Here is a 19922-nt window from a genome sequence, read left to right on the forward strand (position 1 = left end):
TCAAAGTGTAGACAATGCTAGCTTTGTGATTAGTGATAGGGGGCACTAGTGATTTAATTAAACAACTGTCAAACAACAAGTGGTACTTTTAAACCATATGCAACCTGATAGACTTAGTACTGTGCTCTGTACAAAGTGATGCCAGATACAACAATGTACAAATCATAAATTAATACAGTGATTCAAAGTCCATAGGTTCTTCTGTGATATTATTTTCAAAGCTAAACACCACTACCATTTACAGACACTTGGCAGTTGCACCCGATGTGTGTGTGATTCAATTTCCTACTCACCAGAAGACCATGACCTCTTTAACTAAAAAGAAGGCCCCAATAGGCTTTTGTTTGTGGGTTTTTTAACCTTGCTTCTGTAGTAGCTGTAGATGAACCAGGGTATCTTTCAAGCTACAACTTCCTCTCCACCGAGGTAACCCATCAAAAATAAGATGGAGAAAGTGCCATAGTGTAAAAATATTTATTAAAAAATATCATGCATAACAAATGCCAATTGGCTGCCTACATTTAAAAGTGCCTTCTCCCGGCACTGAGGACCCTTGCATGTACTACTTTGACATGGATTGTAGGCTGCCCTGCACTCATGGGCTAGCGTGCGTTCAATCGCCGCAGTATGAAAAAACGGAAGTTCGGGACCCAGAAGTGACGTGACCGGAATGCTTCTCGACGTACATTTCGTCTTACAACGTCATCAGGAAGAGCACTTTATTAAGTCTATCAGGTTGCATATGGTTTAAAAGTACCACTTGTTGTTTGACAGTTGTTTTATTCACTCACTAGCGCCCCCTATCACTATCACTACCAATATAGATCATACCTCTGTACCATGTTGCTCTGTTGTTTGCAGATTCTTTGATATTCTGGGTTTAGTTGCAGTTTTGTACCATGTGACACTCTGTATAGTCTGGATGTAGACTGAGGGCATTACAGCCACTTCCTGCTCAATTTCTAACCTAGAACGAACCCCTCTATAGTCTTTCAGAGCAAATTCTGTAACTTCTGTCACACCTACAGGAGGAGTCCAAACATCCCAAGTCCCACCCCACAGATCACAGCATTATTCCAAAGGAAACCCCTTTATACACAGCCTGTTCTAAGCTAGCTGTGCTGCTTCTGGGCTGGATAGAAGGGATCACAATTAGAATTCAATCCTGCCCAGTCAAATATGCTGACCAGAGTAAGCAGGGAGAGTCCCACCCCTCAGATCCCGCCCTCCTGGAGCCCAGCTCTCTGAGATATGATTAATTTACATATGAAGAAAACACCTTCATAATAACCTCCCATAGCCCTTCCTCTGTAGAATTGCAGTAAGGCATTACTCTTTGGCATGCTGCAAGACAGGAATGACACATTTACACCTGCTTTGCAGACTGAAGAGTGATCTGCATTCAGACCCACCCACATCAACTCCCAGAACTGCTACAAGTGACTCCCATAGCCCGCTATGAAACTACAGAGGTTCAAAGCATGATGGGACATATAGTATCAAGACTGGTAAAGAAAGGAAACAGGAAGTCCGATAACTTTGAAATTCAGCCTGGAGGAGGAGTGACATCACAAACACAGAGACTTGCTTTTTACAGCTAAATGAGGTAGGATACAGATAAAATGACAGTGGGGTTGTGATTCATTTACATGCACACTGCATCTGTTGTTTTGGAAGGAAAAGCTGGAGTTCTGCTTTAATTCATTTTCGGAATCTGTTTCTTTTCTTCATTTTCAAATTCAGTTTGAATTTGATTTGAATTCGGCATTCAAATTGGAATCGGCATTCAAATTCAAATTTATTTTATTTGAAATGTGAATTTCAGAAGACGGTTTTATTCTATTTTATTTTAGTCTGTTCTATAAAAAAATTTTTCTATTCCATTATTTTCAATTCTATTCTCGCATTTTCTATTCTATTCTAATCTACAGTATTCTATTCAAAGTCAAATTTATGCTATTCGAAATTGGAATTCTATTATATCCTATTTCTCTCCTGAGACGTTGTGTTCCTTCCTTTGGCTGAAGTAGAGTTTTTTTACACTATCTGCCCACCTCTCTACCTCTGCCAATCAGACGAAGCCTTGTATTAATTGCTAAAAATACAAGGCTTCTTATGAATGGCTAAGCAGCACTTAGTCTGACTCATTTTAGTTCCAGGAATGGGATAAGAAGCCCTGTAACCCTGCTGGAACACAGCACTGTATACTGTATTTAGCTGATGCTACCTACAGTCAGCAGCGGCTGGTCCATAAGGGGCGCAGCCCCTAATCTCCATGCACCACCCCCTAATTACCATGCAGGGTGCCGTACTCAGAATTCTACAAGGTTTTTTTTTTTTTTGAATTACATGACTAGAGCCTGAGGCTCTAAATGGCTTCAAAAAGGTTTGGCACGGGGCTCAGAGAACTGCACCCTGAGCCCACCCACTTTTGACATTAGCGAATCAACATTAGCTATTGTCTTCCAGTTTCTCCTCCCGGCCAATCAGGACAGGAAGCCGATTTAAGACCGGGTTGGCCCGGGAGGAGAAGCCGGGGAAACAACGACCTGGATGGGGTAAGTGCGGACCTGGCGGGGGGGTTTGTTTGCCGCCCCCCCAAAAAATGGAGCACCACCTGCCACTGTATACAGTTATAGAGCACCGATAGCGGGTGCAAGTATTAGTAGGAAACATTTCTTTTTGGCCAGCTTGGCACAAATGAACTGTTTAAAGTGATAGCAAAGTTGGAGTTGTGATTTTAAAACAACACACCTGATAGGTTGGACTTGATGGACCTGTTTCTTTTTTCAACCTCACCTACTATGTAACTATGTAATAGCAGCACACCACAATGCAGAGCAATGCAGCATGCATGAGAAAAAAGTAGTGTAGATCCGACTTTAAGTCCATTTTGGTGTATTCTCAGCCCATTCAAATGAATAAGCTGCCTTAACACAATGTAGGTTAACTTGTGACATACCGCCAAAGCTTCGGACTGGATTGCTCCAATTTGGTAATAGAGTTTAAAAATGAGCAAATTCTCACTGAACGGGGGAACATAATAGAAATTATATGAGCTTGAAATTCTTATGTAGCCAACTGACAGCAACTACAGGGGTATAAAGCACAAAACGATTTTGTCCTTACGTGCAAAGACGTAATTGGCGGTCACCCACAGACATGTCAGCAGAAATAATGAATACCTGAAAGAATAAAAGAGAAAGGTTTCTATGATATTGCAGTTATATGCAGCATAGGAGCACAGATGAAAGGAATCCTTTTACTTTAATACTTAGTGACAAGTGTATCAATTTCTTATTCTTATGACAAATAAAAGGAAGCTCCGTAAGTAAGCCTTCAATTGCCTGCTCAGTAACAAAACAAAACTAGGACATTTATAATACACGGCATTCATTAAGAAAATGTATTCACTGCCAGGGTGAACAAGCAAGTATTTGATGTTTTATTCATGGTATAAAATACTTTCAATGGGGTAAAAATTCTCGGGGATCTGATGTATGGGGTGGCCTCCAGGTCAATGGCTTGTATACAACATATTGCACTCCTCACTCAACTTATTCTCATGTATAAATTAACAAAACATCAACATGATCTTTTAAAGTGTATTTATAGTCATAATGTAAAATCATACTCTTATCAATCTGAACCATCTTGAAATTTGCAAACTTACTTTGTGAAGATCCCCACACATTTACTTTCTTGAAATCTGTGACACATATTCACTATGCCCTGTGAATCAGTGCAGGAATTACTGCTTGCAGGCAGCAAGGTACCATGGGATATGTAGTCCTTAGAAATTGAGAAGACGCTGCAAAGCATACAGGGAGTCCAGGAAGTTGCAGAAAGAGACAGTAGACAGGCAGCGCTCACAGCATCAAATCAGATTTTTCAATTAAGCCTATACTGGATTGTCAATAATTATTGATTGTATTGTTTTGTATTTGTTTATTTTATGTAGCACCCTCTAGTGTGTGCTAGAGTTAGTGTAGGAAAAACTTGGTTAGCTCATGGCTAAGCCCGTTCAGATGCTCATTGCTGGATGACTCATCCTGACAGCTCCTCTGGTGCCTCCCCCTGTTCATCGGACATTGGAGAATATTCTAGAGCTAGTGGGCAGGAGGTTAGGAGGAGCTGCCTGGAATATTTATGAGGGCCCCCCAGCCAATCTCAGTAAAGGGCTGGCAGGGGGCAGGGCTTACCTCATAAATAGGCATGATCCAGGCCAGCAGGGGCAGTCAGGTGGAAGATGGAGATATAGTGCTGAGGAGGCTGGCGGTGGCCCTCTGGGGTACCCCCTAGTCTGGGGGGGTGGCCTTGGGCCAGGGCCCAGGTGCTGGAAGGATCCTGCCACAACAAGTGAAGGAAGTCCTTCCTGGAGGCACGGGAGCAAATGAGAGGACAGTGTGAGTAGAGCAGCTCTACTGGGGAGGTACAAGGGGGGAGACTGTCATATGTAACCAGTTCTCCCTGAAGGCAGCAGTGGGCCAAGTCTTCATCCTTCCCCAGGAGATCTCCTGAGAGTCAGTCGAGAAGTTAGCCTGGGGGGCTACTAAAAGGGGTAGCTGCAGCCAGGTGGGTTGGCAGTCCCTGAATAGGTGGTGCTGGGATTAGTAGCCACAGAAGGAGAAGTACAGGCTGATACCTGCATATTGCTACACAACAAGGGGCTGCCAGTTCCTGCCTGCAAAGGCCAATGACTAAGCTTGTCAGATCAACCAACAGTGATTCAGCTTGGACCAGCGTGCAAGTGTGTGCAGGGGAAAAGTGAGGAGACTGGATATAGACTGTATATAGGAAGATGTCCCTGAAGTTGTTGCTAAAGTTCTGTTAAGCTAACTGGGCATCCCATAATTTCTCATCCCCATCCAAGTTATTAACCCTCAATAAATAACAAAAAAAAAAAAAGTCACGGACTGTTCTCTGACTCTGGAATGCCTGTGAAAATTCTGTGTGCCTGGTTGTGCTAGGTGGGGGATCTCAATTCATCTGCTGCCCATAAGGGGGTGTGCCACATTTATTTAACATTTTTTTACACTTTCTATTTTTTTTTTTTGCATTCTTGCATGAATCTTGGTGTGCTTTGTGTATTTTTTCCAGATCTGTGCAGTATAACAGTGTGAATCATTGACTGTGTGCAGGAGCATCCTGTAATAAAGACCACTCACTGCTGCTTTCTCTGCTTGTGCAGGGTGACTGGTCTTGTCTCTGCCCCTTCCTGTATTTTTCTGCAGGCAGTCTGTAGTGGGAGGAGTCTTCTGGGTCCCTCCCACTGCTCTGCTCTCAGCACAAGCTATATGCAGCAGAGTGAATGTGTCATTACTAATTTTCAAGCATATTATCTGGGTTTGCGAAGGCCTTTGGTGCACATTCAGTAAAGAGGGTACATATCATTTGTAACTCTTAATATGTCCATAGCGCAGCTTTAAGATTCTGTGAGACTCTGTAAATAATGAAAATGTAATTTAGGAAACTGTAATATTAGGTATACTTACTGACACATCATTCTTGACATGCTATCACATGAAATTTGGAACTGTATATATATTTATCAGATTAGAGATAGCTTGACAGAAAGCCTTAAACACCAGCCTTAAATAGAATAAATGTCTTCCTGAATCAGTGTCTGTCCCAAATCCAGGTATCTGCATCCAAGTAGAAAAACATAAAAAAAAAAAAAAAAAAAGTTATTTTGCATGATGGTAGGATTAACACATTGGGGTAAATTACAAAATCTGGTGCAGCTGTGCATGGTAGGCAATCAGCTTTCAGGTTTTTTTGTTAACGCTTAATTGAACAAACTAAAGTTTGAGCTGATTGGTTACCATGCACAGCTGCACTAGATTTTTCATTCTCCAGTTTTAGTAAATCAATCTCACAGTTTATCTCACAATATTTAATAATTGGAAAAGGTTTGGGGGAATAGGGACTTTCAGGGAGCCATGACCTGGTAAGGTCAAGTATTTCCATCCCTAGGGACTTTATATGATATCATGATCTGGTAAGGGCATGAATATCCATCCCATTTGCATTGAGAGAAAAGGACGTATTTACAGGGAGGGTGGGACTTTGAATGAAGCACCGAGCAGCAAGAGAGTACTAGGATGAACAAGGAATTTTATTGGAAAGCTAAATTGAAAACATACATATTCCTGGTAACAATAATACACGGTAACATAGATATAATAATTAGACCATTGAGCACAGTCCATAATTACATGTAATAATAACAATGATATACAATGAACAGGGTACTACCAGTAAAGTCAGTGGTAATAGTTCATGGTATACACATATTAAATTCCTTAGTTCATCTCAAAAAAAATATATAAAATGATTCGAATGGTATTGCCTGCAGGACCTATAGCCTCACTAGACCTGGAGGGATAAAATTACATAATCGCTTGAAAAGTCTTGATAAGATTGGTGAGAACACGGCAACCGGTAGCTCTACGTATTTCGTGGCTTTTATGCCACTCATCAGGAGCAAGCACGTGTGATTTCTGTAAGAAATGTTATAGAGGTAATTCCTTGTTCATCTTAGTACTCTCTTGCTGCTCGGTGCTTCATTCAAAGTCCCACCCTCCCTGTAAATACGTCCTTTTCTCTCGTCACAATATTTAAAGTAGATCTAAAGCCTCGTACACACGGTATGATTGTTGGCCAACCGAGCGTCTGATTTTGGTCAAAAGGGCGTGTGCCAGGATCTTGTCTTGCATACTAACGTTACACAATTGTCGTGCCACAAACACGAACGTAGTGACGTACTACGAGGAATTTCAGCTCTTGAGCACCACCCTTTAGGCCCCTTCTGCTAATCTTGTGTTTGGTGAGCATTGATTCTGAGCATGCGTGTTTGTACTTTTCGACATACGAAAATCTGACGTCAATCCGTTGTCCACCGAAAATTTACTAGCCTGTCATCCAACATTTGTTGGCCGAAAGTTGGACAACAATTGTCAAAAGGAGCGTACTAACGGTGAGATTTTAGGACAACAGTCTGTCAACAGACAATCCCCTGCCAACAATCGTATCTTGTGTACGAGGCTTTAGCCTAGGTTCACACTGCCATGAATTCACAGACATCACATGCAATGTCTGTGCGATTTGAGCCATACATTTTGTATGGCTCAAATCGCACTGCATTCGCACCAAAATGGTGTAGAATCCTTTTTTTTTGCCGCACCAGAATTTAATGTGAACAACCATGAGATCAGATTCAGGCAATTGCACAGCTGTTTTGGTGTGTCATTAATCTAACTTTGACACCTACAGCAGATCGCATGAATGCCGTGCAATTTTATTGCGGTGTGCGAGGATTAACTGCGTTTTCCACATCGCATATATGTGAACTGAGGCTAAAGCAAAAATAATAGAGTAATCAGCGCAAATACACAATAGAAAAATAAGAAAAATTGTTTGCCAGCTGAACACTTATGCCCTGTACACACGACCTGACTGGTCCGACGGAACGAATCCGTCGGACAATCCGACAATGTATGGGCTTCATCGGACCTTCAGCTGAATTTTTCTGTCGAAAATCAGACAGACTTTAGATTTGGAACATGTTTCAAATCTTTCCGAAGGACTCGAATCCGGTCGAAAAATCCTCTCGTCTGTATGCTAGTCCGATGGACAAAAAAGGACGCTAGGGCAGCTATTGGCTACTGGCTATGAACTTCCTTATTCTAGTCCCTTCATACGTCATCACGTTCAAACGAACGGACTTTCGAACGGACTTTAGTCCGTTCGTGTGTGGGCTAGTCCGGTCGTTCGAAAGTCTGTCGTAACTCCGTCAAAAGTCTGTCGGAAAGACCGTTGGACCTTTGATGCTGCAAAGTCCGCTTGTGTGTACGCGGCATTAGGGGTAAACACAACACCTTAGGGTAACTCAAAAATAAGAAGTGCAGCGCAAAAAAACTGTGCTGCACTTCTTTTTATTTTTAAAGCAAAAACTTGTTCTTTTTAGAAATATTAAAACCCTATGTCAAGTTTTTTTTCTGTCTGTGCCCAATTCGGGAGATTTTCCTTTACTTCACATCTTGAAGACACAACAGGAAGTGAGATTTGTTGACTTCTAAACAAGTGTTGCCATTGGAAGATTTCTCCTCTATTCCTTCCCCGGTGACAACTCAGATTATTAGAATTTCCCTCACCTCCAGTTGCACTGATAATGGTCACTGGGATAAAAAACCCTTCCCCACGCTATCAAAAAAAAAATGGCTTGGCTATACTATGTTGATGTGAATTATTTTTAATCGTATATCAAAACATATTACAGGTTACAAATCAGGGACGAATTAGGAAAATCTGTGGCAAATTTGGATTTAGACAAAAGAGCAGTACCGGGCTCCATAGGAAAGGAAATCGATATGGATGAATTAATAATAGACTTAATAATACGCAAATATTTGTACCAAATGTAATAAAAGTATTGAAATTTAACATATAATAACAATAGGCATAAATCTGGATAGTAGTGAATCTTTTTAGAAAGGGTGGATGTGACTACAAATAATGATGTAGAATGTGTTTTGTAAATATGGAGAATGGCAAACTCATGGTGAATCTTGGGTAAATCGTTAATTGGACCCTTTCACTGCTAAGTTGTGTAATTAAATTATTAAACTGAATAAATATAATAATTGTTTTTATTTAATTCATCTGGTCATTATTCCAACATAGGTTTGTAATTTGAGGCCAGTGGACTTTAATGCAGATATTCACAGCTTCTTCAGGAGCTTTGTTTGCACAGTATTGTGTTAAAGGAACAAAGATAGTATATAATCCTATAGAATGAGAAAGAGAAATAACACATTAACCATAATGATAATTAATTTAATAACAAATAATACGATTAATGTGTTATTTTTCTTTCTCATTCTATAGTATTATATACTGTCTCTGTGCAAACAAAGCTCCTGAAGAAGCGGTGAATATCCGCGAAACATGTTGAGCATGCCAGCATAACTGATACTGGGTGAACTGGTATTATCATCTTTCTCAGTTGCACCTTTTATGTTTGGACAGACAGAGCTGTTTTTAAATTTGTATGTTTTAACATGTTGATGTCAATTCAAAAAAATTCTATTTGTTTTTTATATATATTTGTGTATCTCAATTGTTACCGTACCATTAAAGTCCACTGGCCTCAAATTACAAACATTTCCATTTTTATAGAACATAGGTACCTTTTTTCATTGTTTAAATATTAGCTCCTCATTTAAATATTATTCCAACATGAAAAGAATAAATCTGGAAAGTAGTGAATCCTTTTTGAAAGGATAGAAATAATGATGTATAATGTATTTTGTAAATAAGGAGAATGGTAAACTCATGGGGGTTCATTTACTAAAGGAAAACCCACTTTGCTCTGCAAGTGCACTTGGAATTAAAGTCGCTGTAGATCCGAGGGGCACATGCAAGGAAAATAAAAAACAGCATTTTAGCTTGTACATGATTGGATGATAAAATCAGCAGAGCTTCCCCTCATTTCAGATCTACCCCTTAGATTTAGAGCGACTGCACTTCCAAGTGCACTTTAAGTGCACTTTCAAGTGCACTTGCAGTGCAAAGTGGATTTACCTTTCATAAATAACCCCCATGGTGAATCTTGGGTAAATTATCCACTGAACAAAAAAGAAGAAAATAAGGAATAATGGCATATTTTACATATTTTTCTATAGGTACCACATACTCCAATATTAAGCATTGTAATGAAATCTCTCCGGGTAAAACTATTAGTTTAATGGTACAGCACTAAATATTTTTATATATAAATATATCCAAAATTTTATTCAATCAATTAGAATCAAGCATTAAAATAATGTCATTTGCACATGTTGTTGACATCACACATATATTATACATGGAAGTCACCCATGATGTACATAGATATTTTCAACCATTGGCTGCAATTGACAGGATGATAGATGGGGTTTCCACATTCGCAATTTAACGAGTTTTACTGATTCTTCAGGAAAAGATACAAGTTGTATCCTTATCTGTAACATAAATAGATAGATTGTACTTTCCAATATCATACAATGGCTGCAATGGCACCTCTATCCTCAGAGATATACAGCCTAAAATATCAGATCAAAATCTAAATCTAAAATAGCAGATTAAAACCAAAACAGAGAAGACACACTCACAGACAGATGGATCTAGATGTTAAGCCTTAACCAACAAAAAGGAGAAGGAGGCACCTCAAAACAAAAATTGGGGTCTGCTGGACCTCAATGCAGCCTTTGTATAATACTGGAAAGTACAACCAATCTATTTATGTTACAGATAAGGATAAAACGTGTGTCTTTTCCTGAAGAACCAGGCGTTGACCTGATGATGTCCAATAGGACAAAACGCATCTGGGGACGCTCGTGAGCCATTGCAGTTCCCTTCTGATGCATCTTTGTGTAAGTGTACATCTGTTTTTACAATTAAACGCTTTTATACAGTTTTCCACTATGTGTGGCCGTTTATTCCCTATATATATTATGCTGCCTATTGGGAGTTTGTCCATTTAATATACCGGTGACGGGGTTTTCACAGAACATGCATCCCGTGCAGCTGGATAAGGTTGAAGTATTATCGCTTGGTTGACTCATTACAAAGCAGTATATGAGTCATTTTTTTCTGGTAAGCGCGCTTATTTTACTACTCGGTGGTGGATTGCACAAACCAGTGACCAGTGTTTTTTCTACTGTACCTTCACACGGGTATCTTTCATTTCATTGCAAATCGGTGTACCCGTACATTGGTGACGCTAAATACCTTTGTTATGGCAGCAGCTAGTTGCTGTATTTTCAGGAATGGCATGCATTTCTCTTTAAGATAAAAGTGGTCTCTGCGGGGGATTCGCAGTGAGATCACTGTTATCAGTGGCAGGAGAGGGCCCCCTCCCATTGCGCACCAGTCGTCTGACACTTATCGGATCCGTCGGTAGCGGCAGAGACGGTCGCGTCCGCTCCCCTCACTGCCTGGATGCCGAGTGAGGGAAAGATGGCCCCCACTTGGCTCCATAGCATTGTCGTGAAGTCAAACGTCACTTCCACCCAATTCTCTTAAAGGGGATTTTTTTTTACTTATTGTATTGCATTTTAGTGTAAACATGAGATGTGAGGTCTTTTTGACCCCAGATCTTATATTTAAAGTGGGGTTCCACCCAAATCTTGAACAATATCTGTATCTATTCTCTTCCTTGCCTAGATGCTGACATGCCATTTAAAAAAATTTAAATCGCCGTAATTACCTTTTATTTTTCTATTCTTCTTTGCACTTCCTAGTTCTCCTCCCATGGGAGTAGGCATGTTTCTAGCCTCTCCCAGACTCCTGGGAGCTAGTCTCAGGCTTCCCAGGATGCCACTGAGCATGTGCGGGAACGAGCAGTGAATGCTGGGAGCACAGCATTCACCACATCCAGGAAATAAATGCTTGTGGGCTTCAAATGCCCACAATGAAGATGGAAACTGCCTGCAGTGAATAATATAAGTTATTCTTTCCGACGAAATCTGACACAGGCGGACATATTACACACAATATGTGAGTATGTAATGCTGAGAAGAAAAGTTTGTGAATGAACTCAAAAAAAAAAAAACGATACATAGGTGGACCCCCGCTTTAAGAGGTCCTGTCATGCTTTTTTTTCTATTAGAAGGGATGTTTTCATTTCTTGTAATAGGAATAAAAGTGACTCAATTTTTATTTAAAAGAACAGTGTAAAAATAAAAAATAAAAGGTAAATTAAATAAGAAAAAAAATATTTTTTAAAGCGCCCCATCCAGCCGAGTTCGTGCACAGAAGCAAACGCATACGTAAGTCGTGCCCGCATATGAAAACGGTTTTCAAACCACACATGTGTGAGAGCAATAATTCTAGCACTAGACCCCCTCTGTAATTCAAAACTGGTAACCTGTAGAAATTTGTAAACGTCGCCAATGGAGATTTTTAAGTGCCAAAGTTTGTCGCCATTCCACGAGTGGGCGCAATTTTAAAGCGTGACATGTTGGGTATCAATTTACTCGGCATAACATTATCCTTCCGAATATAGAAAAAAATTGGGCTAATTTACTGTTGTCTTATTTTTTAACTCAAAAAAAGTGTATTTTTTCCAAAAAAATTGCACTTGTATTTATAAAGACCGCTGCGCAAATACAGTGTGACATAAAGTATTGCAATGACCACCATTTTATTGCCTAGGGTGTCTGAACAAAAAAATATCTAATGTTTGGGAGTTCTAAGTAATTTCATAGCAAAAAAAATTATTTTAACTTGTAAACAACAAATCTCAAAAAGAGGCTTGGGGCTGAAGTGGTTAATTTTGAAATTTTGAATTTTTATTCGTCACTTTTGTATTAATGATCACAGTACTGTATTCACTATTTATTTTGCTGTTTGGACTTCACGTTTTGTTATTTGTGTGCACCCCAATTTTTTTCATATGTCATACAGATTGATTCCATATTGCACTTTATTACTTATTCATCACCAGCGCTGCACTATAATATTATTTATTATATGTAGTAATCGCTTTTATTTAATCCACCTAGTCATCGTTCAAAGATCTAAGCAGACCAAAACTGCATTTTGAGTCTTTTTTTTTTGCTAACAGAAGCATTATGAATCTTAAAAGGTCAGAGCTGCCACTTACTCATGAGGAAGTCAATGTTCTAAGCAAAGTGTTAGGGCCCCATTAGAATTATTCATTATGGTAAAATAACACATGGCACTTTGGGGGTTATTTACGCAAAGCAAATCCACTTTGCACTACAAGTGCACTGCGAGTGCACTTGAAAGTGCACTTGGAAGTGCAGTCGCTCTAAATCTAAGGGGTAGATCTGAAATGAGGGGAAGCTCTGCTGATTTTACCATCCAATCATGTACAAGCTAAAATGCTGTTTTTTTATTTTCCTTGCATGTTCCCCTCAGATCTACAGCGACTACTTCCAAGTGCACTTTCAGTGCACTTTCATGTGCACTTTCATGTGCACTTGTAGTGCAAACTGGATTTGTCTTTAGTAAATAACCCCCTTTGTGTGGTGTATAGCAGTGCCAATATTTTAGAATGGAACTCAGGCACACACGTACAGTTGCCCTTAGACCCATGCCAATGTGTACCACAGTGCCACAAATACCACAAAAAATACTGCAGCTTTGGTTTATCTTGCTTTTCAAGATGAATGGCCTGCCGTAAGACAACATACAATAATCTGCAAAGTACAGCACATTAACACGCTTGACATGGTAGCTCACCGCAACAGATCGCAAAAAATCTGAAGGAGCCCCAAGCGAGAGAGACACAATTATTTATTGCGGGGAATTCAATATATCTGCCTTCCATTGTTACTGTAAAATTATAGACTTGCAGGTGTTTGTTAATGAGATAATATAACATGTTACTGATAAGTATAGCTTTGCTTGAAAAAGAACCCTTTTTTAAGAATCGAGGGAGGAAGCAGCTGCAACAGATCTAAAAGCTACAGAACGGTTATCTTAAAAAAATAAAATAAAACTATAGCCCTCAACTTCCTACTGATTGGCCAATGGCAAAAAGTGTAACTACTTCCCCTCTGGAGCAAATTTTTCATTTATAAATTTTTTTTTTAACAATTTTAATTTTTATCACGTTATGGTAAAAACAGTATCTGTATCACCATTGGAAATTAATTATCTCCAAAGCCCAGACACATGTCCATATTGAAGGATTCAAACCCCTATGTAGATCTCATCGGTGTTTGGAATTTGGACAGAAGAAATGTTGATTTTCCATTGGAGAGCCCTCATCAAAACTATGTGTATGTAGAAATTTAAAATGGGATTTCCACATTGTATTAAATTGCTGTACAGTGATTATCTTAGCATGTAACAGAATCACTTTAAGAAAACAAATTGTGAATACAAGCACCTACAATAAGCATATCAATTTTAAAAAGTAACCACGGTGAAAAATAATGCATAGAATTAAGAAACTTACCCATATAATTATCCAAATTCATCCAGAATTACCGTAAGTCAGCAGGAGAAAGGGGCTGTATCACTTTTTTCATCACATTTTCAGATTTGGACCTTCGAGTAAACGGGACTTGTAACATCCAGCACTACATAAGCCCATTCATCTTCCCATACTCATATGTAGTGAGGATACCTGGATATCAGCTGCGGGATGGAAGGGTGGTAAAAGGTTCATGTCTTCTTCCAAGGAAAGCAATCTACCTTGTTGACTTTTAGGTTTTCTTTGTTGCCTTATAGAGCACATAGTGTCCCTAAACTTGAGAATCCATCCTTTTTGTCTAAGTCATACTATCCGATACCCCAGGGCCATTGTGCCTCCTACATCCCATTGTGTTTTTACTTTCACATAACATGATGATTGTAATCACAATCCCACAGAGGCCTGGGAGAGAGAAAAAAGAGATGGACGAAATATCTAAGTCATGAGAGTTTCACCTCAGTTACGTAACTGAATAATGTGAATCCTGGGTGCTGACATATAAAACCAATTCAAGCCCTTTCCCCAAACTCCACTCTGAGCATTTCTTGTTCACTGCTGACAATACCCTGATGAAAAAGCTAAATAGATGATCTAACACAGTTCTGTGCTCGGTCAGCGATAGCAGAGGGCAGGGGAGAAATTAGGGGTGTAAAATCTCCATAAAGAGAACCTGTTACCTGACCAATGCTATCACATAGGGGGCTTGTTAGCCCCTTGCGATATTAATTAAGTTAAATGTAAAAATTATTTTAAAAATTGCAAGCGTAGGGCATGCATATGTATGTAAACAACAATTGCATAACACATGTGTGGTATTGCCGAGTTAGAGAGAGAAAAAAAATCTAGGTCGTTCATTTACAGATAATTTTAAATTGGTGAGCTGTGAAGGTATTTTTTAAGCATTGCCTTTTGATAATTTTGGGTACCGTAATTTTTTGTTTCATGGACACACATAGTACTGAGGACTGACACATTTGGTATCAACACAATCTCATTTTTTAAATTTTATACAGTATTTGTGTGAATTAAAATTAATTTTAGTGTATTTTTTCCTAAAATATATATAGATTTGATAAACAGTTGCCAAAGTATTGTAATACATAAAAATTGCAATTACCATCTTCTTATTCATCAGGGCTTTCATTAAATATAATATCATTGGGGATTTTAGGCAATTTACTAGCCAAAAATACAGATTTTAAAGTGGTGCTAAAGTCAGAAGGTTTTTTTATCTTAATGCACTCTATGCATTAAGATAACAAGCCTTCTATGAGCAGCAGCCGCCCTCAGCCCCCCTACTACTTACCTGAGTCCCATCTCGATCCAGCGATGTTGCACGAGAGTCTTGGCTGTCCGGGACTCTCCCTCCTCATTGGCTGAGACAGCAAAGCCAGTGAGCCAATGAAGAGGTGGGGCAGGGCCGAGTCACGGCTCCGTGTCTGAATGGACACACAGAGCAGTGGCTCGGCTTGGGTGCCCCATAGCAAGCTGCTTGCTGTAGGGGCACTCGCCAGGAAGGAGGGGCCAGGAGCGCCGGTGAGGGACCCGAGAAGAGGAGGATCTGGGCTGCTCTGTGCAAAACCACTACACAGAGCAGGTAAGTATGACATGTTTGTTATTTTTAAATTTGAAAAATGAAAAATTTGCTCCAGAGGGGAAGTCGTTACCCTTTTTTGCCATTGGCCAATCAGTAGGAAGTTGAGGGCTATAGTTTTATTTTATTATTTTTAAGTTAACCATTCTGTAGCTTTTAGATCTGTTGCAGCTGCTACTTCCTTCAGTCAATTCAGGCATATTACCATTTGATGAAAAATCAGGTATAACAGCCAAACTACTTTAAAAAGGTTTTTTTTTCAAGCAAAGCTAAACATAAAAATGTAAAAAAAAAATCAGTTATTACATCCAAAGCATGCCAGCCTAAGGTGTCTCTAATGTTGAAAATCCCAATGTTCTTTAATACCACATACAGCTTAAAGGCATCTCCCAGACATTTACAGGACTGGTGTTTTTGTATTTCATCCCTGAAGTTGCATTAAATAGCCCCTCTCCCCTCTGACTGCCTGGATCGGATCAGAGGTCAGCCGGGTGTAAGCGAACAGCCAGTCCATTTACATCCGACTGCCCATAGAGCAGAGCGGGCTGTGTCCATGTCCGTTCTACATGACCTGAGAGGACGCGGACCTGTCATCCGGCCACCCCCCTCCGCTCAGCAGGTGATCAGCGCACAGATCCCATGCTGAGAAAAAACTGAGTTAAGTGGATTTTAGCCCGTGGGAGAGGGGCCTAAGTTTGGTTTTCACGGATTTCAAACAAGATTCAACTAACCGAATCGAACTTGGGCTGATTCGCTATTCTCTTGTCACTACAAATTTTCAGGTCACTATGCACAGGGTGCTCCAAGGCACTTTCAAAATTGGGTGTGCTTGGATGTGGTACATGTTTGGCAACGTATTCTTCCACTTCTGTTCCGGAGTCCTCTGCTGCAAAATTCTCCTTCAGCATTGGAATTTCCAAATTTTTTTCTTTTTCCTCTGCTTGCTTATCTTCTTCACTGCCATCCTTGTTTTCCAACACTTTCTTTTCATCACCAGGGTCCTTACGGTCTTTCTCTAATCCTCCAACATCCTTTTCAATAATATCTGAAACAAAACAGAAGAGAATGAGCACCTTTTTTCTGTTCTGGCCATTTAGCAGAAATATATACATATTACGTGTTTTGTTGGTGTTCCACTAATTGCAATCGAAACTGATAAACTTGTAACACCAAGTGAAGCTAAATATTTGCACAAACATTCATGCAAACCTGTACTTGTAGATTACCTTTAAAGAAGGTAAGCATATGCTAACTTTATGTAACTCTACTCTAGATTTTTTTGTCCTAACTGGAGCTCTACTAGATATCCTTTAGTCAACCTCATCAAATAACCTCCAAATCTTACACTCACCTGTTCATGATCCTGCCACATCCATGCTGTGTGACCAACAATGAGCTACATAGCTGCAACTGCAAACTCTTCTGGTTGGTACCTTACTTCCTTTGCGCATGTGTAGAAGTCTCATTCAATTGCTATAGAAAAGCTGTCTATCCTTGGGTTCTGCATATGAATAGATAATTGATAATAGCTTGCCTATTAGCCTTAAAAATTGCCAGTATCTAGCATCAAGATTTGCCCTCTATAGGCTGCAATGGGGTTTGCATTCCCCCTCTTCCAGAACCATGCCAGGCAATATGCCCTCAAAATGAGGAAGGTACTTTGCCAGGGGGTACCCCCCCTGGCAGAGCATCCTGTTCCCACGTTTTTTCTTTTTTTATAATCAAGTTTTATTGATTTTCAGGAAAAACAAATATAGTAAATCAGAAAGTAATAGTAATAAGGATTTTCATATGTAACAAATGAGTGTAACCCCCCACAATTAGAAGGCATGGCTTATATCAATAAAATCTGGCACCAGGAATCTGGGACATCTGTTGCACTGGCATATATCAAACTTATCATGAGAACATGGGTACCACAAGCTCGTACATCTGATGCACGGTTATGATGCTATAGCATGTTAGAGCATCACAGGAAGAAAATAGAAAAAAGGAGATAAGGAAAACAAAATATAACCTAGTAAATAGAATCCGGGTATGAGAGATAGGAATGAGTAAAATCGTTAATCTGATGTAGAACGCATATGGGGTTGCCATGAGCCTAACACGAGTATCCTGTTCCCATGTTGATAAGGTCAAGGGCCTTTTCTCGACAACCCTGGCTCGGTGGATGTGAGGGTCTGCGTGTAGAGGGATTATTGGAATCTGGAAGCCTCCTTAAAAAATAAGTGGACCCTCCAAATAACAGCTCTCCCACATGAATGAGTAAGGGGTACATAGTACCTCACTCAGTCACAAAAAAAGTTGCATAGTAATGCCGTTGCTAAATATATATCAACCTGGAGGTGCAGCTCAGCAAGGAGGTGCATATTTCATTTAGTTCGGACTATGTTCTGAATCTGACGCTCATCCCACTACTAGTTATCAGGGCACTGTGCAAGGATGTAAGCAGAGGGGGTATCCAAACCTTACAGATCCACCACAGAAATTTAACCTGCAAAGTGGATTGTAGGTTTGGATATGCCAGATTGCTAATGAACAAAATCCAAAAGAATTCACCCATCACCAGTTAGTACTAAAAAATATTATATATCTGTTCACAGCAGTCAGTTAATAAGTTAGTTTGGCTCTCAATAATTTCTCAATAAGAAATTTTAATACAAGCTAACAAAAATGTTCATACTCAGGTTTAAGCTTTATTATTTAGTAAGCTCTTGTGTATTTTTATTGGCCATTTTTATTTATAGTTCATAGCTATGAATTACATTATCTACTAACACTTGTGTTGGTATCTACACGCCCAACATATATATTCCAAACAGATAACTTGAAATGTAAGAGAATATGTTTAGTACGTATACTGTACACTGCATGTGTGTAATTATTTGGATAGTATTACCTAAATAAATTGCCTACAGGATGTTTTCAGTATATTTTTACCATATCAGTGGCAACAATGAGCAACTAGCCAAATGTCTGATATATATAGATATATATCTATAGATATATATATATATCTATAGATATATATAGATATATATCTATAGATATATATCTATATATATCTATAGATATATATCTATATAGATTCTATCTATCTATCTATCTATCTATCTATCTATCTATCTATCTATCTATCTATCTATCTATCTATCTATCTATCTATCTATCTATCTGATAGATAGATAGATAGATAGATAGATAGATAGATAGATAGATAGATAGATAGATAGATAGATAGATAGATAGATATATTTTTTTTATATATATATAGTAATGTTGGCGGTTGTTTAGCTTAAGCGTAGAGCTTTCCAGTGAGTAGAGTCCATGTCAATTCTGCCATTTAATTTTATTAAAGAGAAATAAAAAAGCCCATACAATGTATGTTTCCCACAAAAAAGAACAGGAAACCAAAAAGGTCCCAAAGCAATTCTTCAAAAAGGAATCGGCTACTGAATACAAAGGTTATAAAAAAGTATTTATTACAAAATTCACTTTACACTATTCAAAAATGGAACATACAGCGGGGACGGAAAGTATTCAGACCCCCTTCCATTTTTCACTCTTTGTTATATTGCAGGCAATTGCTAAAATCATTTAAGTTCATTTTTTTCCTCATTAACGTACACACAGCACCCCATATTGACAGAAAAACACAGAATTGTTGACATTTTTGCAGATTTATTAAATAGAAAAACTTAAATATCACATGGTCCTAAGTATTCAGACCCTTTGCTCAGTATTTAGTAGAAGCACCCTTTTGATCCAATTCAGCCATGAGTCTTTTTGGGAAAGATGCAACAAGTTTTTACACCTGGATTTGGGGATCCTCTGCCATTCCTCCTTGCAGATCCTCTCCAGTTCTGTCAGGTTGGATGGTAAACGTTGGTGGACAGCCATTTTTAGGTCTCTCCAGAGATGCTCAATTGGGTTTAAGTCAGGGCTCTGGCTGGGCCATTCAAGAACAGTCACGGAGTTGTTGTGAAGCCGCTCCTTCGTTATTTTAGCTGTGTGCTTAGGGTCATTGTCTTGTTGGAAGGTAAACCTTCGGCCCAGTCTGAGGTCCTGAGCACTCTGGAGAAGGTTTTCGTCCAGGATATCCCTGTACTTGGCCACATTCATCTTTCCCTCAATTGCAACCAGTCATCCTGTCCCTGCAGCTGAAAAACACACCCACAGCATAATGCTGCCACCGCCATGCTTCACTGTTGGGACTGTATTGGACAGGCGATGAGCAGTGCCTGGTTTTCTCCACACATATTGCTTAGAATTAAGGCCAAAAAGTTCTATCTTGGTCTCCTCAGACCAGAGAATCTTATTTCTCACCATCTTGGAGTC

The 19922-nt window shown here is 39.3% G+C and overlaps 1 protein-coding gene across 1 annotated transcript in view; it reads right to left on the reverse strand.

Annotated features, from left to right (window-relative positions):
• Window positions 1-15307, reverse strand: part of LOC141141304 (uncharacterized) — a 79804-nt gene extending 64497 nt beyond the window's left edge. The window contains exons 1-2 of the mRNA XM_073628979.1: window positions 15297-15307; window positions 3130-3185 (exon numbers count right to left, since the gene is read on the reverse strand). Coding sequence (XP_073485080.1) covers window positions 3130-3185; window positions 15297-15307 — 67 coding nt within the window. The remainder of the gene's footprint in view (window positions 1-3129; window positions 3186-15296) is intronic.
• Between the last annotated feature and the right edge of the window lie 4615 nt (window positions 15308-19922).

Source organism: Aquarana catesbeiana, linkage group LG04 (genome assembly GCF_042186555.1).
Source record: "Aquarana catesbeiana isolate 2022-GZ linkage group LG04, ASM4218655v1, whole genome shotgun sequence".
Taxonomy (NCBI): Eukaryota; Metazoa; Chordata; class Amphibia; order Anura; family Ranidae; genus Aquarana; species Aquarana catesbeiana.